This window comes from Trichosurus vulpecula, chromosome 9 (genome assembly GCF_011100635.1).
Source record: "Trichosurus vulpecula isolate mTriVul1 chromosome 9, mTriVul1.pri, whole genome shotgun sequence".
In the NCBI taxonomy this organism is placed as follows: domain Eukaryota; kingdom Metazoa; phylum Chordata; class Mammalia; order Diprotodontia; family Phalangeridae; genus Trichosurus; species Trichosurus vulpecula.
Window position 1 is genome coordinate 20,805,496 of NC_050581.1, and position 20,312 is coordinate 20,825,807.

The 20,312-nt window shown below is 35.0% G+C and overlaps 1 protein-coding gene across 2 annotated transcripts in view; it reads left to right on the forward strand.

Annotated features, from left to right (window-relative positions):
• The window catches only part of PLAA (phospholipase A2 activating protein), a 37,930-nt gene that overhangs the window by 12,880 nt on the left and 4,738 nt on the right, over positions 1 to 20,312 (forward strand). The window contains exons 6-11 of one of the 2 annotated variants that reach the window (XM_036738940.1): positions 4,859 to 4,994; positions 7,873 to 8,042; positions 10,078 to 10,235; positions 11,749 to 11,968; positions 14,313 to 14,381; positions 15,388 to 15,459. In XM_036738940.1, coding sequence (XP_036594835.1) covers positions 4,859 to 4,994; positions 7,873 to 8,042; positions 10,078 to 10,235; positions 11,749 to 11,968; positions 14,313 to 14,381; positions 15,388 to 15,459 — 825 coding nt within the window. The remainder of the gene's footprint in view (positions 1 to 4,858; positions 4,995 to 7,872; positions 8,043 to 10,077; positions 10,236 to 11,748; positions 11,969 to 14,312; positions 14,382 to 15,387; positions 15,460 to 20,312) is intronic. The other variant, XM_036738941.1, reaches the window with a different exon arrangement.

Here is a 20,312-nt window from a genome sequence, read left to right on the forward strand (position 1 = left end):
AAACTCCAAACAACATTATAGTGGAATTGCAGAATTACCAGGTCAAGGAAAAAACTGCAAGTGGCCAGAAAGAAATAATTCAACTATCTGGGAGCCACAATCAGGATTACACAGGATTTAGCAGCTGCAACATTGAAGGATTAAAGGTCATGGAACATGATATTCCAGAAGGCAAAGGAACTAGGACTACAACCAAGAATCATCCACGCAGCAAAATTAAGCTTAATACTTCAAGGGAAAAAAATAGTCACTTAATGAAATAGAAAAATTTTAAGCTTTCATAAGACTAAGACTAGAATTGAACAAAAAATTTTATCTCTAATATCAGGACCCAAGAGAAGCCTAAAAAGGGGGAAAAAAAAAACCAAGAGATTCAATGGATTTGAACTGTTTGCATCCCTACCTGGGAAGATGATACTTGTAATTCTTAAATTAAATTATACCATGAATCATACAGCTAGAAAGGATATACATAGAGGGTACAGGTGTGAGGTGAATTTGAGGGAATGACATAAACATAAAATTAAGGGATGAGAAAGAGGAATACACTGGATGCAGGAGAAAGGGAGAGATAGAACGGAGTAAATTATTTCACATGAAGAGGCACAAAAAACCTATTAGAATGGACGGGTAAATGGGAGGGTGGATGATGGGCATCTCTTGAGCCTTACTCTCATCAGTATTGGCTCAAAGGGAAGAATATACACAATCAGTTGAATATAGAAATCTATCTTACCTGACGTGAAAGTAGGAGGGGAGGAGATTAAGTAAAAGGGGAATAGAGGGGGAAAGGGCAGAAGAGAGGGTAGACTTGGGGAGGCAATAGACTGAAGCAAAACAGTGTCAAAGAGGGAAAGGGTGAAAGAGAGAGGGCAAATGAGGAACAATAGGATGGAGGGAAATATGCAGTAATCATAACTATGAATGTGAAGGGGATGAACTTTCCCATAAAACGGAAGTAGGTAGCAGAGTGGATCAAAAACCCGAATCCTATAATATGTTGTTTACAAGAAACACATTTGAAGCAGAGAGATACACATAGACTAAAGGTGAAAGGCTGGAGCAGAATCTGTTATGCTTCAGCTGAAGTAAAAAAAAAAAGCAAGGGTAGCAATCCTGATTTTAGACAAAGCAAAAGCAAAAAGAGACCAAATTAAAAGAGATAAGGAAGCTACATCTTGGTAAAAGGTGCCATAGGCAATGAGGTAATATTAATAGTAAACATATATACACCAAGTAGTATAGCATCCAGTATCTTAGAGGAGAAGTTAAGGGAGTTACAGGTTCATGACCAAATGAGATGGGGAGCATTATGCAATATAAAATAGATAATTTTGATTATACTAAATTGAAAAGCTTTTGCACAAACAAAACCAATGCACCCAAGATTAGAAGGAAAGCTGGGAAACAATCTTTACAGCAAATGTCTCTGATAAAGGCGTCATTTCTCAAATATACGTACAAACCATTTCTCAATTGATAAGTGGTCAAAGGATATGAACAGGCAACTTTGAGATGAAGAAATCAAAGTTGTCTATAAGCATATGAAGAAGTGCTCTAAATCACTTTTGATTAGAGATGCAAATTAAAACAACTCTGAGGTACCACCTCTCACTTATTTGATTGGCTAACGGGACAGAAAAAGAAAATGATAAATGTTGGAGAAGATGTGGGAAAATTGGAACACTAATCTACTTTTGGTGGAGTTGTGAACTGATCAACCATTCTGGAGAGCAATTTAGAGCTATGCTCACAGGGGAACCAAACTGTGCATATCCTTTGATCTAGCAACACTAGTACTAGATCTGTATCCCAAAGAGATCATAGAAAACGGGAAAGGACCTACATGTGCAAAGATATTTATAGCAGCTCTTATCTTGGTGGCAAAATATTAGAAATTGAGGGGATGCCTATCAATTGGGGAGTAGCTGAACAAGCTGTGGTATATAAATGTAATGGAAAACTATTATGCAATAAGAAATGATGAATTGCCACTTTTCAGAAAACCTAGAAAGACTCCTATGAACTGATGCAAAATGAAATGAGCAGAATCAGGAAAACATTGTACGCAGTATCGGCAACATTGTGTGATGATGAACTATGAATGCCTCAGCTCTTCTCAACAACACAATAAACAAAGACAAGTACAAAGGACTCATGCAAGAAAATACTAACCACATCCAGATAGAGAACTGGTAGACTGAGTGAAGATTGAAGCATGTGTTTTTCACTTTATCATTTTTTGTGTTTTTTTTCTTTTCATCTGTTTCTTCTCTCACAACTGTGACTCATATGGAAATAAGTTTTACATGATAGCACATGTACAATCTATATCAAATTGCCTACCTTTTTAGGAAGAGGGGAGGGGAAGGAAGGAGAAAAATTTGGAACTCAAATTCTTGTAAAATATGAATGCTAAAAATTGTCTTGACATGTAATTGGGGAAAAAATAAATACTATTAAACAACCCCACAGACTAGGCCAAATGGTAAAAGAGTTATTAAAATCCAATAAGGAGAAGAATGCCTTGAAAAGCAAAATTGACCAAATGGAAAAAGAGACACAAAAATTCAATGAAGAAAAAAAACTCCTTAAAAAGTAGAATTGGCCAAATGGAAAGCTCACTGAAGAAAATAATTCCTTAAAAATTAGAATTGAGAGAATGGAAACTAATGACTATGAGAAATCAAGAAACAATAAAACAAAATCAAAAGAATGAAAAAATAGAAGACAATATGAAATATCTCATTGGAAAAATAAATGAATTGGAAAATAGATCCAGGAGGGATAATCTAAAAATTATTGGAGTACCTGAAAGCCATGATCAAAAAAGATCCTAGACATCATCTTTCAAGAAATTATCAAGGAAAACTGCCCTGATAGTGTAGATAGAAGTCGAGAGAATCCACTGTTCACCTCCAAAGAGGTCACAAAATGAAAACTCCCAGAAATATTATAGCCAAATTCCAGAGCTTCCAGGTCAGAGAATATTGCAAACAGCCAGAAAGAAACAGTTCAAGTATTGTGGAATCATAGTCAGGATAACACAAGATTTAGCAGCTTCTGGAGTAAAGGATTGGAGGGTTTGAAATATGATATTACAGAGGGCAAAGGAGTTAGGATTACAACCAAGAATCACCCGTGCAGTAAAACTGAGTATCAGTCTTCAGTGGAAAAAACAGACATTCAGTGAAATTGGAGGACTTTCAAGCATTCTTGATGGAAAGATTGGAGCTGAATAGAAAATTTGAATTTCAAATACAAGACTCAAAAGAAGCATGGAAAGGAAAATCATAAGGGACTTAATAAGGTTAAATTGTTTACATTCCTACATGGGAAGATGATAACTTATAACTCATAAAAACTTTCTCATTAGGATAGGAGTATATATAGACCGAGGGTACAGGTGTTTGTTGAATATGAAAGAATGGTATCTAAAAAAAATTAAGGGGTGAGAAAGAAGAATGCGTTGGGGGAAAGGGAAGGGGAGGGGTAGAATGGGGAAAATTATCTCACATAAAAGAGGCAAGAAAAAGCTGTTACAGTGGAAGGGTTGTAAATGAACCTCACTCTCATATCAGAATTGGCTCAAAGAGGGAATAACATACACATTCAATTGGGTATAGAAATCTATCTCACCCTACAAGAAAGTAGAAGGGGAAGGGAATAAGTGAAAGGCAGCAGGAGGCTGGGGAGTGATAGAAGGAAGGGCAAATTGGGGGAGGTGGTAGTCAGAAACAAAACACTTTTGGGGAGGGACAGGATGAAAGGAGAGAGAGAATAGAATAAATGGGTGGGAGAAATAGGATGGAGGGAAATGGATTTCACCAGTCATAACTGAAAAAAAAAATTTGAACCAAGTTTTTTTCTTATAAAGGATCCATTTTTCAAATACATACAGAAACAAACCAAATTTATAAAAATAGGAGCTGTTCCCCAATTGGTAAATGATCAAGAGATATGAACAGTTTTCAGATGAAGTAATCAAAAAGCTATTTATAGCCATATGAGAAGGTGCTCTAAATCGCTTTGATTGGAGGAAGACAAATTCAAACAATTCTGAGGTACTACCTCATACCTAAGTTAGATTGTCTAATAGGACAGAAAAGAAGAATAAAAAATGTTGGAGGGGATGTGGAAAAAATGAACCATTAATGCACTATTGGCGGGATTGTGAACTGATTTAACCATTCTTTAGAGCAATTTGAAACTATACCCAAAGAGCTATAAAGCCATGAATACCCTTTGACCTAGCAGTGCCAAAAGTATCCAAAAAGAAATCAAAAACAAAAGAGAAAAGGACCTATATATAAAAAATATTTATGGCAGTTCTTTTCTGGTGGCAGGAAGTTTGAAATTGGTAGGATGCCCATCAGTTGGGGAATGACTGAACAAATTGTGGTATGTGATTGTGATTGAATACTATTGTGCTATAAGAAATGATGAGCAGGATGCTTTCAGAAAAACCTGGAAAGTGAAATGTACCATGTACAAAGCAACAGCAATAATGTAAAATGATCAGCTGTGAATGACTTAGCTATTTTCAGTGGTACAGTGATCCAAGACATCTCTGAAGGACTTAAGATGAAACATGCTATCCATCCCCAGAGAAAGAACTGATGGTGTCTGAATACAGATTAAAGCATGCTTTACTTTTAAATTTTTCTTGAGGGGTTTTTTGCCTATATTATTTTTCACAACATGATTAATGTGAAAAATGTTTACTATGACTACACTTGTATAATGTATATCAAAATGGAGGAGGGTGGGAAGGGAGGAAGGTAGGGAGAGCATTGTTTATATGTAAGTATTCATTCATCTTAGTTATTATAGCTAATTGTTCCTATGTTAATTTTAGATTTTGTGACAACAGCAGAAGACAGATCTCTGAGAATCTGGAAACAAGGGGAATGTGCTCAAACTATCAGACTTCCAGCGCAGTCTATTTGGTGCTGCTGTGTGCTAGAAAATGGTGACATTGTGGTTGGTGCGAGGTATTCAAATAGCAGTTTAAAGTATTAAGCATTTACTGTGTGCCTAGACTTGCATTAGATATTGAGATGTAATAACATAGTAAGACATGAGTCTTGCTCAAGTAATCAAGAATTAGGGTAACAAAAATATACCCAAAAATTAGTGAAAAGGGCATTGTTATACTTTGTGTAATATATTGGCACAACAGTATTCTTGAAAAATGAATTATGCAGTAGAGATGGTGAAAAAAGGCATTTTAAAAGTTTGAGATCAGTATGGGCTAGAATATGGGTTATAGGTTAGTATGGGTTAGATAAGACTTCCTGGAATAACTGAGACTTGAGTTTATATAGTCCTGAATGATAAAAGAGGCATTTCTGGTGTAAACAGAATGCGGAAAGGTGTGAGTTGGAAGTGAGCAGTGATGTATATGGGGGACAGTAAAGAGACAGGCATTAGTGAAGTAGAAATTATACATAAGAGAGTTTTGGGAAACCCATTTGGACAAGTAGAATGCAATTGAATTATTGAAAGCCCTGAAACTTTGACAGAAGTATTTAGAATAATAGAAATCACTGATCTGAAAGTAACCAAAGAAGTCATCTGGTCTGCCCATTACTTGAATTGTTAATCTGCACTACAGTATGTCCAAGCCTTTTGTTGGAAATACCCCCTTCGTTTTACAGATGAAGAAAATAAAACTCAACAGAGGTTATGTGACTTGACTGAGAATACACAGCTAGTTTTTGGTTTTCAGGACTAGAACCTTTGTTTAACCACCACCATTTAGAGTCCTTTTCTACTGATTGTAACTGCAGGAATTGAAAGGAAGGAATCGTTTATTAGAAACATTTCAAAGGAAAAAAGAACTTGGGCATTGACTGTATTAAGAAGGATGAGTAAAAAGTTTAGAGATTGGGTTATTTTAGGAGTGACAATGCTAGTAAAAGAAATAGGAAAATCAGGAAAAGAGGCAAATTTTGGGTAAAATGTGAGTTTGATTTTAAACTTACTGAGGTTAATGTGGTAATAGATCAAATACATAAAAATTGTCTTATACACAGGAAATAGGATTGGAACATAGACTTAAAGAATCTCAGGTGAAGGAGACATCAGGTAAAATAGTGAAGTGGAAAGAGTGCTGGAATTAGTGACAAGACTTGGGTTCAAATTCCAGATTGGCCACTTACTGTGTGACCTAGGGCAGTGCCCTCTGGGAGGTATGACAAAGGGAGAAGAGCAGAAGACCAAGAACCTTGTGATGTAGTAGAAAAAATTGGATTTGAAGTGTTAAGACTTTGCCTCATACCACACCTCTGTTAATAGTTTAGTTTCCTTATCTGTGAAATGAAGACATTGGACAAGATGATCTCCTAAGTTCCCTTCTGTCTTTAAATCTTGTGATCCTGAGACCTTTACAGATAGGAGACAGGAAGAAGAAAAAGTAAAATATGAAGACCAAGAAAGAGTAGTTGAGAAACTTAGGATCAAGATAGTGTTATTTCTTGTAAGAAAAAGTTTTAAGGGTTTGTGTCATGTCAGGGAGAAAGAGAATTGAGAAAACTCAGTTGAGTTTTGATTTGGTTTGGTAACCTAAGGGTAGTGATGGCAAAAGGAAGGAGATTAAAAAATAGTAGGGAGCAGTTAAGGAGAAAGTAAATGGTGACAAATTAGAAGCAAGAGGAATAAATCACTCTTGCAAGAAATTTAGTCTTTAACATTAAAGCAAATGGGAGAGCAGGGTCAAATGACTGGGGATTTTTATTGTTAAAGTACCTGAAATTACTAAGCATCTTTGAGGATAGAGGGAAAAGATTGAAGATAGTAAAGAGGTTGGTGTTAAATGTAGATAGCAAGTGTCGTGGAAGGGTGGTGATGAGATTTGACGGGAAGGTTGGAAAACATTTTGGAGAACAGATATACTTTCAGGAAGAAAAATTACATGCAAAATCTGCTAAACAATCTATTAGAAATGGAAGGTAATTTCACATGGAAAAATGATTTGTTAGTCATATCAAAATAGTGAGTGATTTAATAGATTTAGGAATCTTGCAGTTTTAAGTCTGGATCTTTATATCAATCCAGAGATTTCCAGTCAGTAAATCTGGGGCTACAAGAAGATCCATCTGATAAAACCTTAATATTTCTAAGTTGTCATCACTGTAATCTCCCTTCCCCAGATTTTCCCTTGTCTGAAAAAGAGGAGAGTGTGCCCTTTCTTACTTGTTCATTTCCATTGGAGCTCCCTTGCTAGTGATCTCTAAGGTTCAAATAAATGGAAAGTAACTTCTCTTTACACATATTTAGGGATCTCTCTTCTATACAGGTTAAAAACCTGAAGTTTAGAAAGGATAAAGAGCTAAAATCAAAAGATCAATTATAGTGGGATCTGGGACTTGAACCTAGGTGTCTTGATTCCTAGTCTCTGAAGTATACCATGAAACCTCTATGAAAGTGGATTTTTTTCCCTTTAAAAAAAATTGTGGTAAAGCTTCAGATTTGTGGTAATCAGTAAATGTTCACATCTGAATTTGTAATATCCGAGTGGATTTGAAATCAGACTTTGAGTTTGAAAATCAAAGGATATATTTTTTCTGTAAATTTTACATATAAACAGGTTTTCTGCCAACAGTTGTCTAGAAAGTAATAAAAGGTATAAATTCCCAGAGCTGTGCTCATTGAGACTATTAAAATGCTCTTGCATTTTTGCTCATTAATTTTAGCTCTTTGATAACAAAATATCTATGTATTATATATACATTCTTACCAGTTTGGCCCTTTACCTGTCAACTTTTTAGAAATGTTTACATTTTTGCAGCATTACATTTTTGATCCATGAAATGGTCAGCATACACAAACATGAAGTAAACTAAGTTCAGTTATTTATTTATTTTACAGTGATGGCATTATCAGAGTGTTTACAGAATCAGTGGAACGGATAGCCAGTCCTGAAGAACTTCAGGCCTTTGAAAATGAACTTTCTCGGGCAACCATTGATTCAAAAACTGGTGATTTGGGGGATATTGATGCTGAGCAGCTTCCGGGAAGAGAGCATCTGAATGAACCTGGTAAATATTGTTTCTTGGGCAAAAAATCTTTGTGTTTTGTGGAAGAATTATGCATATGGAGGTGACTTTGTTAATTTTTCAAAATTGTACTTGAATTGCCAAATAGTAGCCCTTAATCACTAATTTGAGATTTTGTACTAAGTAAAAAGAATACTAATAAATAAGTTCCCTCATTTTTCATGGTACACATCTCTGAGGAGACAAAAACTTACTAAATATAAACTCATGTTTCGTGATTTTTTATTGCTTTTGACACTGAAGTCAATTGTATCTTTACCAAACAAACCCCAAATGGGATCATGAAGAGTCAGACATGACTGAAAAATGACTTAACAATAATAACTTCTTGGGCTAGAACCCTATTGTTTTTCCAAGAATATATAGCTAAACTATTCAAAGCCAGCCTATTAAGATGCAAATTAGAAGAAGGTTACACATATATACTACTAGTCTCTACTTAGTATAATAAGGGTATCGATGATACAGGATTTTAGTTTTTAAATTTTTTGTTCTGAACTTAATATCAACAGACATGAAAATTTTAACACTACCAGCAGTGAATTAGTGTGCCTCTTTTCTCCAGTGACCTCTCCTCAGTAAAAACAGCAGTATCCTGCTGTCAAAAATCCAATGAGAAGTCTAGAAATTGGGTAGTGTTGAGATTTTTATTGCCTCTGAGAGTTAGAAATTTCCTCACGAGTTATTTGCACTTTGAGGTTCATAGATCATTAGACCTTAAACATGTGTAGGAGACAATTCAGTTCATTCCCCTCTTTTTGCAGTTAAAGAAACTGAAATCCAGAGAGGAGAAATTGCCCAAGGACCCCAATTTTACTGATTTGAATGTTTTTCTTTTGTACCATGCAACCTCTGGTGGTTTTGTTTGTAGTCTCATGTGATCCTTTGTTGTATCTCCTTAATGGCGCATTTGATTTTGTATTATTTGTCTGTGTATCTTAACTTTAAGACTAGGTTTTAAGTTAGTTAGAACTCTTCTCTCTGGGTGCAAGATGCTGTGGGGAGATGAAAGGATGAATAAAATTGTCTCATTTATTTTCATTTTTAATGCTTTATTTTGTACCATATAAGAAATTATGTAATCAAGCAGTGCCATATATACGTAGTAGGTGTTCCCCTAATTTTCGTTTTTCCTAAGTGAATCTCTGTGGCTAAAGTGTTCTTTTTCACTACAGACATTGCATATGGCAGATGATGACATCATGTATCACTTAATTGTTTTGAGGAACGTTCTGCTTGTATCTTTACCAAATTTATCACTTTAGTATGTGACTTTGCAGTTTAGCTCTTAGTTGATGTGAGACCATTGGCAAGTCACATAAATCATTCTGGGCCTCGTTTTCCTCACCCATAGAATTGATGGTGTTGTGGACTAGTTCTGAGGCTCTTTCCTGTTAAGGCTTCTTTGTTCACTGATTGCTTTGTGTGTAGATCGTCTTCATACCTAAATTGTAAGCTCCCTGTTGGCATGGTTTCTTAAACTATTGTTTACAAGCCCCCAGAACATGACTAATTAATATTAGTCAAATTAATTACTCTGCTGACAGGCTTAAAATATAAATAGATTCAAATTAAAGTAAATTCTTAGCCTAAGGATAAATTCAACTTAGGGGGAAGTTAGTGATATTAGCCTAAATTAGAAGCTATATAACATGTTTTCTAAAAACATGCTTTGTGTTGTCCCTCGTTAGAGATAATATTGGGAGGATTGTGTGGCATAAAATATAGCCTCACAAATGAATATTGGTATTTTATCAGTGTAGCCTAGAAAGTGTGAATAGGTAGTAAAATATAATCTTTTAAATTTTTTTTGTTTACTGATCATGTCAGTTATTTGTAAAATTTGAATGTCCATCAGAGATTAAGACTAGAATCACATTTTGTTGTTTTACGTGATAAAAAAATCTTCAAATAAAGTGTATTAATTTTTTCATATTCATATAAGGATTGAGAATCTTTGTTTCTAATATTAAGTTTTTTTCTTCAGTATTTGTGATCCTATAATTTTTTATTCAAGGTACTAGAGAAGGACAGACACGTCTGATCAGAGATGGGGAGAAAGTTGAAGCCTATCAGTGGAGTGTTAGTGATGGAAGGTGGTTGAAGATTGGTGATGTTGTTGGCTCATCTGGAGCTAATCAACAAACGTCTGGAAGAGTTTTATATGAAGGAAAAGTATGTTAACCATTGTTTTATTACTGAATTTTGGGAAATTGGAAATTATCTCTGAACCTAGCTTACTTGAGCAGCCAGTGTAGATTTCTGGGGGTGTGTGTTTTTTAAAAAAAAGTTTCACAATGAAGCACACTTTTTATTCTATTTTTTCTCTCTCTCATATTTTCTGACAGATCTTAATTCTTTCTAGATATAGAAATTTTAGCTGCCTCTTATGTCTTAGTTCAGGGATCTCAGCATTTTTGTGGTGAGGACCTGCAGTGCCCTTCATGAGCAATTGGAATTTAAATCAGGGAGATGTCGAGGTAGCCAACAGGTTGCTTTCCTGAAGGGTCAGTATTTGAAAAGCCAGAATTACTTGATCATGGTCAACATGTGGTTGAGGAATGTGTAGATGCAACAATCAATTAAGGGGTTATCACTTTTTTACTGTACACGATACAGTACAAGGATATCATTTCAGTATAAGCACAATCAGCATTACTATCTGTGACCTATATATCAGAGAGAAGGATTTGAATCTGTTGAATTTATCAAATTATAATCCTTTAGCCTAATTATGAGTTTCTTTTGACCGTCAGCGTGGACTATTATACAAATATACTATTATGGAGCAAAATTCCTGTGTCATTGAGCAAAAAGCATGGTTTTGTTTGTTTTATTTCTGATAAGTTTCTTAGCTCCTATTTGTGCATACTTCCTATTTGTAAAGAATGAGCCTAAGGCCAAGTTTTGGTTTTGAGAGACCTGGCTTTGCAAAGGACTTTGCAAACCTTAAGTTGCTATATAAATGGTAGTTCTTAGTAGACAGCTAGGTGATACAGTAGATAAGAGTGCTGGACCTGGAGTCAGGAAGACCTGAGTTTATATCCTGCCTGAGACACTTAATTTTGTGGCTCTAAATCACTTAACCTGTTTTCCTTGGTTTCCTCATCTGTAAAATGGGGATAATAACAACATCTACATCCCAGGGTTGTTGTAAGAGTCAAATGAGAGAATATTTATAAAACCTATTACAAACCTTAAGGCACTATACAAATATTAGCTATTGTTTTTTTCCAGGCCTAGTAGTTAGTCTGTTGTAATTGTAATTTAGGTGATCTGGGTACAAACTCTGCCTTTGATATTTGCTAGTTTTGTGACTGAGAAAAGTTTAGTTTTCTAGTCTGTAAAATGAAAATAATAAAATTTTAAGTAATTACCTCATAGGGTTGCTGTGAGGCTTAAATGGGATAACCTATGTAGAACACTCCGCAAACTTTGAAGTGTATGTAAGTGTCTGTTATTAGTAATAAGGTAAACTTGTATTCATGTTTTTTAAAAAAAATTAATATGCTTTAAAAGTCAGGAAATTAAGGTACTGGATAAAAATTTTAATATAACTTGGTGTTTCAAAAAACAACTGTTTAGATAGCTATAATTTTTCATACTTGCTCTTTATTTGTGTAACATTAGACTAAAGGTGAAAAAAAGTTATTGTCAAACCATTTCCCCTTTGTATTTATTTTTAAAGGAATTTGATTATGTTTTTACCATTGATGTCAATGAAAGCGGGCCCTCCTATAAGTTGCCATACAACACCAGTGATGATCCTTGGTTGACAGCATACAACTTTTTGCAGAAGAATGACTTAAATCCCATGTTTTTGGATCAAGTGGCCAAATTTATTATTGATAACACAAAAGGGCAGACATTAGGAAATGTGAACACTGACTTTTCAGATCCTTTTACAGGTAAGGGTAGATGCAAATTATACTTTATATTAGTAATGGTTGGCTTTTTTTTTTAAACTTTAGCTCCATAACAGGTTGACAAATATGTGAATTTGTAGTAATGAACTTAAAAGTTTTATAGTGTAGTTGCCATATAGAAACAGCTGTACATTACTTCAAAAATAATTAACTACATCTAAATTATCTAGAATTTATTTTAATAATGTCTTCAGAGTGACAGTATATCAGATCATTATCTCATTAAAAAAAGTTTTCAAAATATGAGGTTCCTTGAAGTTGTGGTAAGACCTCAGGAATGAAAATTTTGAAATCTAGTTCTTATAATGAAACATTTTAATAGGTCTGTTAACCTACCAAAGCTAGAATTAGAATAAATATATAATAAATACATAAATATATAGAACAAATAGGCTTTTCATTGTACAAGTTTTTAAGTCATTACTTTAGAACTCTGAATGGATTTTCTCATAGAGATCATGTTACCTCAATGGTGATTAGGTTCTTTGGGCATCCAAACAAATGTCTTTTAATGTATGATGTAAATGAACTTCAGTAATAATGATACTAGCTTGAGTTTTAGGCCCTGGGGGAAGAGGGTCATGTGATAGAGGAAAAGCAGAGGAGGAAGAAAACTTAATTTTTCTTATCCTGCGTGCAAGGGTAAAATTAAGCTGAATTTTTAAATGAGTGTAATTTTGTTTAAACTTTCCTTGCTTCTTTCTGTATTCCCTCCCTGACCCCAAACCTCTTAATGCTTGTCTGTCCCAAGCCCATAAATGCATGATCTGTTTACATTGCATTAAAGTCCTTACTCTGGAATCCTCCGCAGGTCTGCTTCCCAGATTTGTTTCTTGATCTAAATTTGTTTACAATTAAAATTTCCAATTTCCTAAGTATTAATAATCTCAGGTGCCAGGGATGCAATCTAATTGAATGAATTAATATTTATGTATGTTCCCTAGTCTTTTGGAAGTATTTGCATTTCTTTAAAAAAAAAAAGATACTTGTTAACTGAACTACTCTGTATTTGGTAGATTTTTAGAGGGTTGGTCATGGGAACCAGGAAGACCTAGGTTCAGGTCCTATTTCCTGGCACATCCTGGTCAAGTCATTTAACCACATCAGTGCTTTTGGCAACTCCATAAGACTAAGTCGAAGAGCAGATGCTGACCTGCGTTACTGGAGGGAGTTTCCTTATCTCATAGTTCCCCATATAAATAAAATCATAGATTCAGCCCCTATACTGTTCCAATTTCAGGCAGTTTTCTCTCAGATTCTCCAGCTAAGTTTTTCATAGCTTCTACCTCTGAACAAATTCTTCAAAAGCTCCGAACTTTAAATTGGATATAGTGGGAGGGTGGGGGGTGGGACGGACGACTTGGTGTCTTATCCTGTCTATTCCTAATGTTCCACCTTAATAAATAAACCTTTCTTGGCTGACTAAATGATCTCAGCAGATAGTCTTGATATGGGTGGAGGGAGAACATAGCAGTGGCATTAGAGAATCCCTCCTGAAGGTGTGATATAACTGAGCTCTGGGGACACGCGTAGCGCATGCGAGCTCTGAGGATCCTTATCCAAACTCTCCCCCCACTGATGAGTCAGGGCCCCAGAGCTTGGCTATATCATCATCTCATCTTAAATGAGATAATAGTTATAAAGCACTTAGTACAGTGCCTGGGACATAGTAGACATTTAGTAAATGATTCTAGTGCTTTCAGCTCCAGTTCCTCCCAAGATTATCAGAGTATGGGTCATTTGTAATTGGAAATTCATCTTAATTCCACTTTTACCTGTTTTGAGACTCTTGAACTTTATCAGTTTATTTGATTAAAAATAAAGCAGTAAGGATTGATCCACCTAAGGATTGAAGAACTTGGTACTTTTCCATCCCTGGTGCTCATATATCAAGCCCTGATGCGAAGCATTGTCAAGGCATAAGAATGCTTGGGTATTGTAGCTGCATGCAGTGTAACTCATTTTATCCCTAAAATTCTCATTTAGTTCTTTTCATTTGTAAAATTTTTTTTGTAGTTATATATCTTTTGCGGGGGGCGGAGGGGGATGGAGGTGGTCAGTGATGTATTATTCAGTAAGTATTTTAGTACCTATTATGTGAAGGGTACTGTGTATACAAAGTAAAAAATGATCTATAGATATATACTTCTTATCTTCAGGAAGCTGTCCTAGATTGTTCTTTTTTTTATACTTGATCTTTTACCATGTCCTTTCCTAAATAAATAAACAGACTTTGTGGAAAAACATTACAGAGCAGAATTATGGGATAACTTTTATTAATTTGCTTGATGATGCAGGGTTTCATTTTCGTTTTTAAATTCTACAGGTGGTGGTCGTTATGTTCCAGGTTCTTCTTCTGGATCAGACATGTTACCTGCTGCAGATCCTTTTACAGGTAAAGGGCAGGCTTGTTGATATTTTACCCCTGAGTATGTAATACTTATTGGTATAAGAAATATTGGGGAGATGATCTATTCATATATCTCTTTAAAATCCATATTCCTAACATTGGCTTCTCGCCTTCTCCTTTGTCTTGTATTTCTTGCTTTCTGCTATATCCTTTAATTGGCTATGCCAAATGTCACTTAAGCCAACATATTATCAGAATTCATTGTCTTCTCCAGCAAACCTTACCTCATTTTTATTACCTCATTTTCATTTCTGTTATCTCATTACTATCTTTGAAGCTCTACCAGGTTCATAAAATTTGGGATCATCTTTGACTCATTTTTCTTATTTTCAAGAAGCAGTCCTTTTAAAAAGTCAACAAGCACTTATTAAGTACTTAATATGCCAGGTACTGTGCTAAAGATTGGGATTAACAAAGAGAAGCAAAAATGAGTATTGAATTTTTTCCTTTTGTCAGAACTAGGCATATTTCAGTCTCTTAGCTAACTCATGTTTGGCTTTTGTACCAGCATCTTCATCTTAAAATCCATCATATGTGGAACTGCAGGTATTATCCTGTCTTAGAAGCCAGTCATGTCCATTAATTTATTCAAAATACTGCTCAAATTCCATCTTGTATTGCTAGCATTTTCATAGTATCTTATCTTTAGTCAGCACTTCAGTTCAAAAACCACTTTCTTATTGGTCACTCATCTGATTTCCTGGGATCTTTTCTAAATTAAATTTAAAAGTAATATGTTGTGCTAAATGGATATTCCCACCTTCAGGATTTATTCACAGTTAATTATATTTCTATTTCAAATAGTGCTAGGGTACCCATGTTGGGTAAAGTCATGGTTCTACTGAAATTATTCAAGTATATGTATTTTGGATTTATATGGTATTAGAAAAATCATGTGGGATGCAAAAAAAAATACTACATGAGAAACAGTTTTTACTCGAAATAAAATAATTTGTGCATAGATGCTACTAATTCCAGCACTATATTTTAGGTTCAGGTCGTTACCTTCCTGGTTCAACAAGCAGCACTGGAGTACCTTCAGCTGGAGTTGACCGATTTATAGGTAAATTCTTTAAAATGTACTCAAATCTTTTAAGCCTTTAAAAATTATCTTTCAAGAATATTTTCCAAAACAAGTTTTTCTTATTTTTCCTTCTTAATAAAGAGCCTACATTATCACCTTATTACTTAGTAAATCAAATTCTGACCTCTTTGCCTGGATTTCAAGGACTTTTACAATAATCATCACTTCTTGTACAATAGTATCTTGCCATACTCAGTCATTCAACAAACACTTTTCAGAGTGTTTACAATCTGCCAGACACTGTGCTGAGCACTGGGGATTAGAAGAAAGATAGGCTCTGCCCTTAAGGTGCTTTCATTCTCTCAAAGAATGCATAAATCAGTTGGTATATATTATGATAAATAGAGTGAAAGGAAAACAGTTTTGGAGAGGAAGGCATTAGTTCCATGGGTGGGGCCAGGAAAAGCCTCCTGCAGAAGATGGGATTTGAGCTGAATCTTGAAGAAAGCCAGGGAAAGGAGGGGAAGAATATTATAGGTGTAGGGGATAGTCAGTACAAAGGCATGGAGATGTTTGGTTGACCACTTCACTGATTTTATACAAGCCATTCTCATCCTAAGTTGTGTTTACTGTTCATTCTCCTAACTGTAATGCTATTTTCCCTTCCTCTTTCTCTTCCTCTAATTAAAATTCTTCTCTTCTAGTTCCAATCCAACCTCCACCATGAAGCCTTCCTGATTTTTACCAGCCCACAGTGACCACAAAGTTCTTTGAACTCCTTAGTATGATTAGTGACATAGCGGTCGCCCATAATTATTTTTAAGTTAAAGTCTTAGCTCCTCAATAAGATTTAAAAATCTTGAAGGGTAGGCAGAGACCATTTGACCTACATATTTATTTCATCTCCAAATACCTAGCACTAATTTCTTAGTTTATTTTTAGGTATTCAATAAGTAACTGGATAGTAGGAGGAAAAGCCTAACATTCATTAAGTACCTACTGTATGCAGAACAATGCTAGGTTCTGGGGATAATACAAAGTTTTGATATGCAATAATCTTTGCCCTCACTGAGCCTTTAGATTTAATATTTTATAGTATCTTTGTGTGATAGAATAGCTATTGAAACTATTGAGGAACTAAAATGTAGGAAAATGCTTTTCTTTGTTGTTCTTATGCATAGTAAGTATTGGTACATTTGGAGTACAAATTTCTGCTGTATTTTACATATTACTTTTATAACAAGGGAGAGAAATCTTCCTTATTTTCTTTGGTTGTAGACTTAGGTTAAGTGCATATTTAACTAGTATAAAATAGAGTAAACACTTAATTACACTTCAGTGGCTTGGGTCTGTGATCTCAGTGATGAGGGTCCTCCTTCATTTATAGATCATCAAAAAAATTCAACCTCCTCATTCTTTGTGATTCTTGTCCATTTACTTCCATGAGTCTTTCATGGCTAAGTTCTCCCTCTTCTTTGATCCTCTTTTTCCCAATATAGGTTAAACTACCATAAAAAAGAATTACTTCTTTGCATTAGGACCTCTAGTTTTACATTGCTTATTTTCCCTGTGAATGTACAGCTAAAGCCAGTATATATAACTATTGCTACCTCTTTTGTTGGATTTTGTTTACTATGAATTATTTTGTATATCTCTTCCTGTGATATGTCTTACACTGTTGCTACTCTGTTGTGTAGCATAGACATTTTTCTCTTTCTGTTTCTCTTTTCATTTTATAACCTTTTTTATTAGAATCGTAAAACTAGGCAATTTTTTTTTTACCAGACTTTGCTTATTAGTAGGTTCCTGGCTTGAGATGGAGTATATCATTCCCGTATTTTAAGTCAAGGTCCAGGAATGAAAATTCTGTTCACCATCTTTTTTTTTTTTTTTTTTGAAAAATTTTTATTTTTTTGCTTCTTTTTAAGGAAAAACTTGACAAATACAGAAAAAGAATATTTTCAAGTACAAAGGATAGAAAAATAGAATTATATTTAAAACTACAACTCTATCACGTAGTTTATTTTTAAATGAATTTAACATATTAGTTTCAAAGGTGTCAATCAGCAGATACTTATTAAGTATTTAATATGTCAGGCCCTGTGCTATGAATTGGGGTTACAAAGAAAGGCAAAAACAAGGCTCTTGTCTTCAAAGTGCTCCCATTCTAATGGAGGACATAACATGCAAACAATTATATACATATAAGTTACATGCAGTGTTAAATGGGAGATAACCTTAAAAGGTCAGTGTTGCTAGATTGTAGACTATATTGAAGGGAATAAAGTTTAAGAGATCTGGGAAGGTAGAAAGGGGCCAGGTCTTTAAAAGTCAAACAGAGGATTTTATATTTAGTCCTCCAGGTAATAGGGAGTTACCTATTACCACTGTGGTTTTTTGCGGGGGGAGGGGTCAGGATGAGGAAGGAGTGACATCGTTTGACAAGTTCTGTAAGATCATTGGCAGCAGAGTGGAGGATAGATTAGAATGGAGAGAAACTTGGAAGAGAGACCAACCCAAAGGGTGCTGCAGTAGTCCAGGTGTGAGATGATAAGTGCCTGCACTTAATGTTTGTCAGCCGTGTGAGTGGAGAGAAATGAACATGGAAGAGATGTGAAGGAAGAAAAAACAAACTTGGCAGCAAATTGGATATGTGGGGCAAGTGCAAGTGAGGAATCCAAGATCACAATGAGGTTGCAACTCTTGGTGAAAGGGAAGATGGTGTTAACTTTGATAGTATTAGGGAAATTGGAAAGAGGGTAATTGGACAGAGGAAAGAAAATGAGTTTTGTCCTGCTGTTTGTATCTCTGATCTTTCTTCTGTTCTCTAGAGTGTGTGTGTAATACTTAAAATAACCTCTTTTCTATTTTTGCATCATTAGCTACCCTCTCTATCCTTCCAATGACCCTATTCCCTGAATTATAAACAATCTCTCCCTTTTAATAAATAAGCATAGGCAAGCAAATCCACAAAGTGAATGTCCTCTAAAAAAGTATGTTTTATTCTGCACATCTAATCGGTCTCCTCTCTATTAAGAGTTGGGTAGCATGCTTCATCATTGGAACTCTGGAGTCATAGTTCTTAAGTCTTTCAAAATTGTTTTTCTTTACAGAATTGTAGTCATTGTGTAACTTGTTTTTCTAGTTCTTCTAATTTTACTTGGTGTCATTTCATACAAGTCTTCCCAGATGTTTCTGAATCCACCCTCTTTGTCATTTTGACACTATCTTAACCAGTATATCATTTCTGAATCCTGCCTTGAGTTCAGTCAGCATTTATGTCCTTAACCCGTGTTAAGTTTCATGTCCAAAACTTTTTAACTTTTTAGTAATGCTTTCTAGGTTCTTTTTTTGTCATATCTTTTTTCTCTGTATGATCAACAGAAGTGAGTAGTATCAGGTTTGAAAAGTTTGGGGAGGTTTTTCTGTAATGCCCGGGTTACATACTCCAAGAAAATTCAATTAAATAAACATTAAACACCTACTCTATGCCAGGCACTGTGCTAAGTGCTGGGGATACAAAAAGAGACGAAAGACAATCTTTGCCTTCGAGGAATTTACAATCTAATAAGATAGAAGACCTTATTATTGTCAGGTGGACCAATACCCTGATACCCTTAATAGGGATTTACCTATCACCATCACTAGTCTCTCATGAATCTTACTAGATGACCTTTCTCCTGGTGACCCCTGTGGAACCCACATCATCATTCCTCAGAGGACAAAAAGATCATTCTTTAATAGAGGATCTGATACTTTTCTCTAGAAATAACCATCTATTATTTATTTCGCTTGAAATATTCAGTGGTCCTTCTCTGTCTCCTTGACAAATTTTTCTACCCTTTAGCCATCAGGGTTCAACTCTGTTTCAGATTGTCTTTTGTTTTTATCTTTTGGGCAATCCATTTTTGAAGGATTCTTCATTCTTCCTGATACTGTGAACAGGTATTCTCAAGTCCTTTTACCTTCATCCTTAGAGGTAGTCCAACCAGTACTTGAGTGTAGATAGCAACAAAAAGACTAATAAGCATTTCACCACAAAATTGTCCTCTTCCTTCATACTTGTTATGAGGTCCTTCATCTCTCATTCTTCTTGGTAGCTCTTTTAATATCCCATGGTGACTAGAATCAGAAAGTTGTATTTTTTCCCATGCTAATTCTTGCATGGAAATCAACAACATATTTGGACCTATTGTTTGTGTTCTCAGAATGAGCTGACTTAATTGGTCTTCATGCCAAGTTTTCTGTTGGCTTGTTTTCCCTTCTAACTTTTTAAAGCCATACTGCTAGTCTGTCTTCCACCATCATTTTCCATAATGTTTTGTAAATGAATTTATTCTCTAGACCTGTTTTGCCCATAGCTGACAAATCTTTTTTCTTTAGCTAAGAGATTTTGCTTCCCGGTTTAGACAGTTTAGGAGTGGGGAGTTGTCTTTTGGACTCTTCATTTTAGTGACTTTTTTTATCAGTTCTCTGAGAAATTATCACAATCAATGTTTTTACTTTTGTCCATTTGCCTTTTTCAGAAGCAACAACTTTTAAAAATAGGTCAGTTTGTAGCTTTTATAAATTGCATGCGGTGTCTTCTCATCTTTTCCTTTCTAATGTGGTGATGTGAACTTTTGCGTTAACTAGTCTGGCTGTACACTGAGCTCACACTTTAGTAACCAAACATTCCTTGTCTGCTAAGATATTATCAACTTCATTTTAAAAATTTTGTTTGCCTATCCTGTCCAGTGGCTTATCACTATTTTCAAAGAAAATATTCATAATATAGAAGCTATAGATTGCAAGCTGGAAGAGTGAGGCTTCTGAGTATATGCCTTTTGAGTCTTTAAATTCATAATTGTGAAACGATTTCCAATATAGTTTTTGCTGTCCTCCCCTATGCC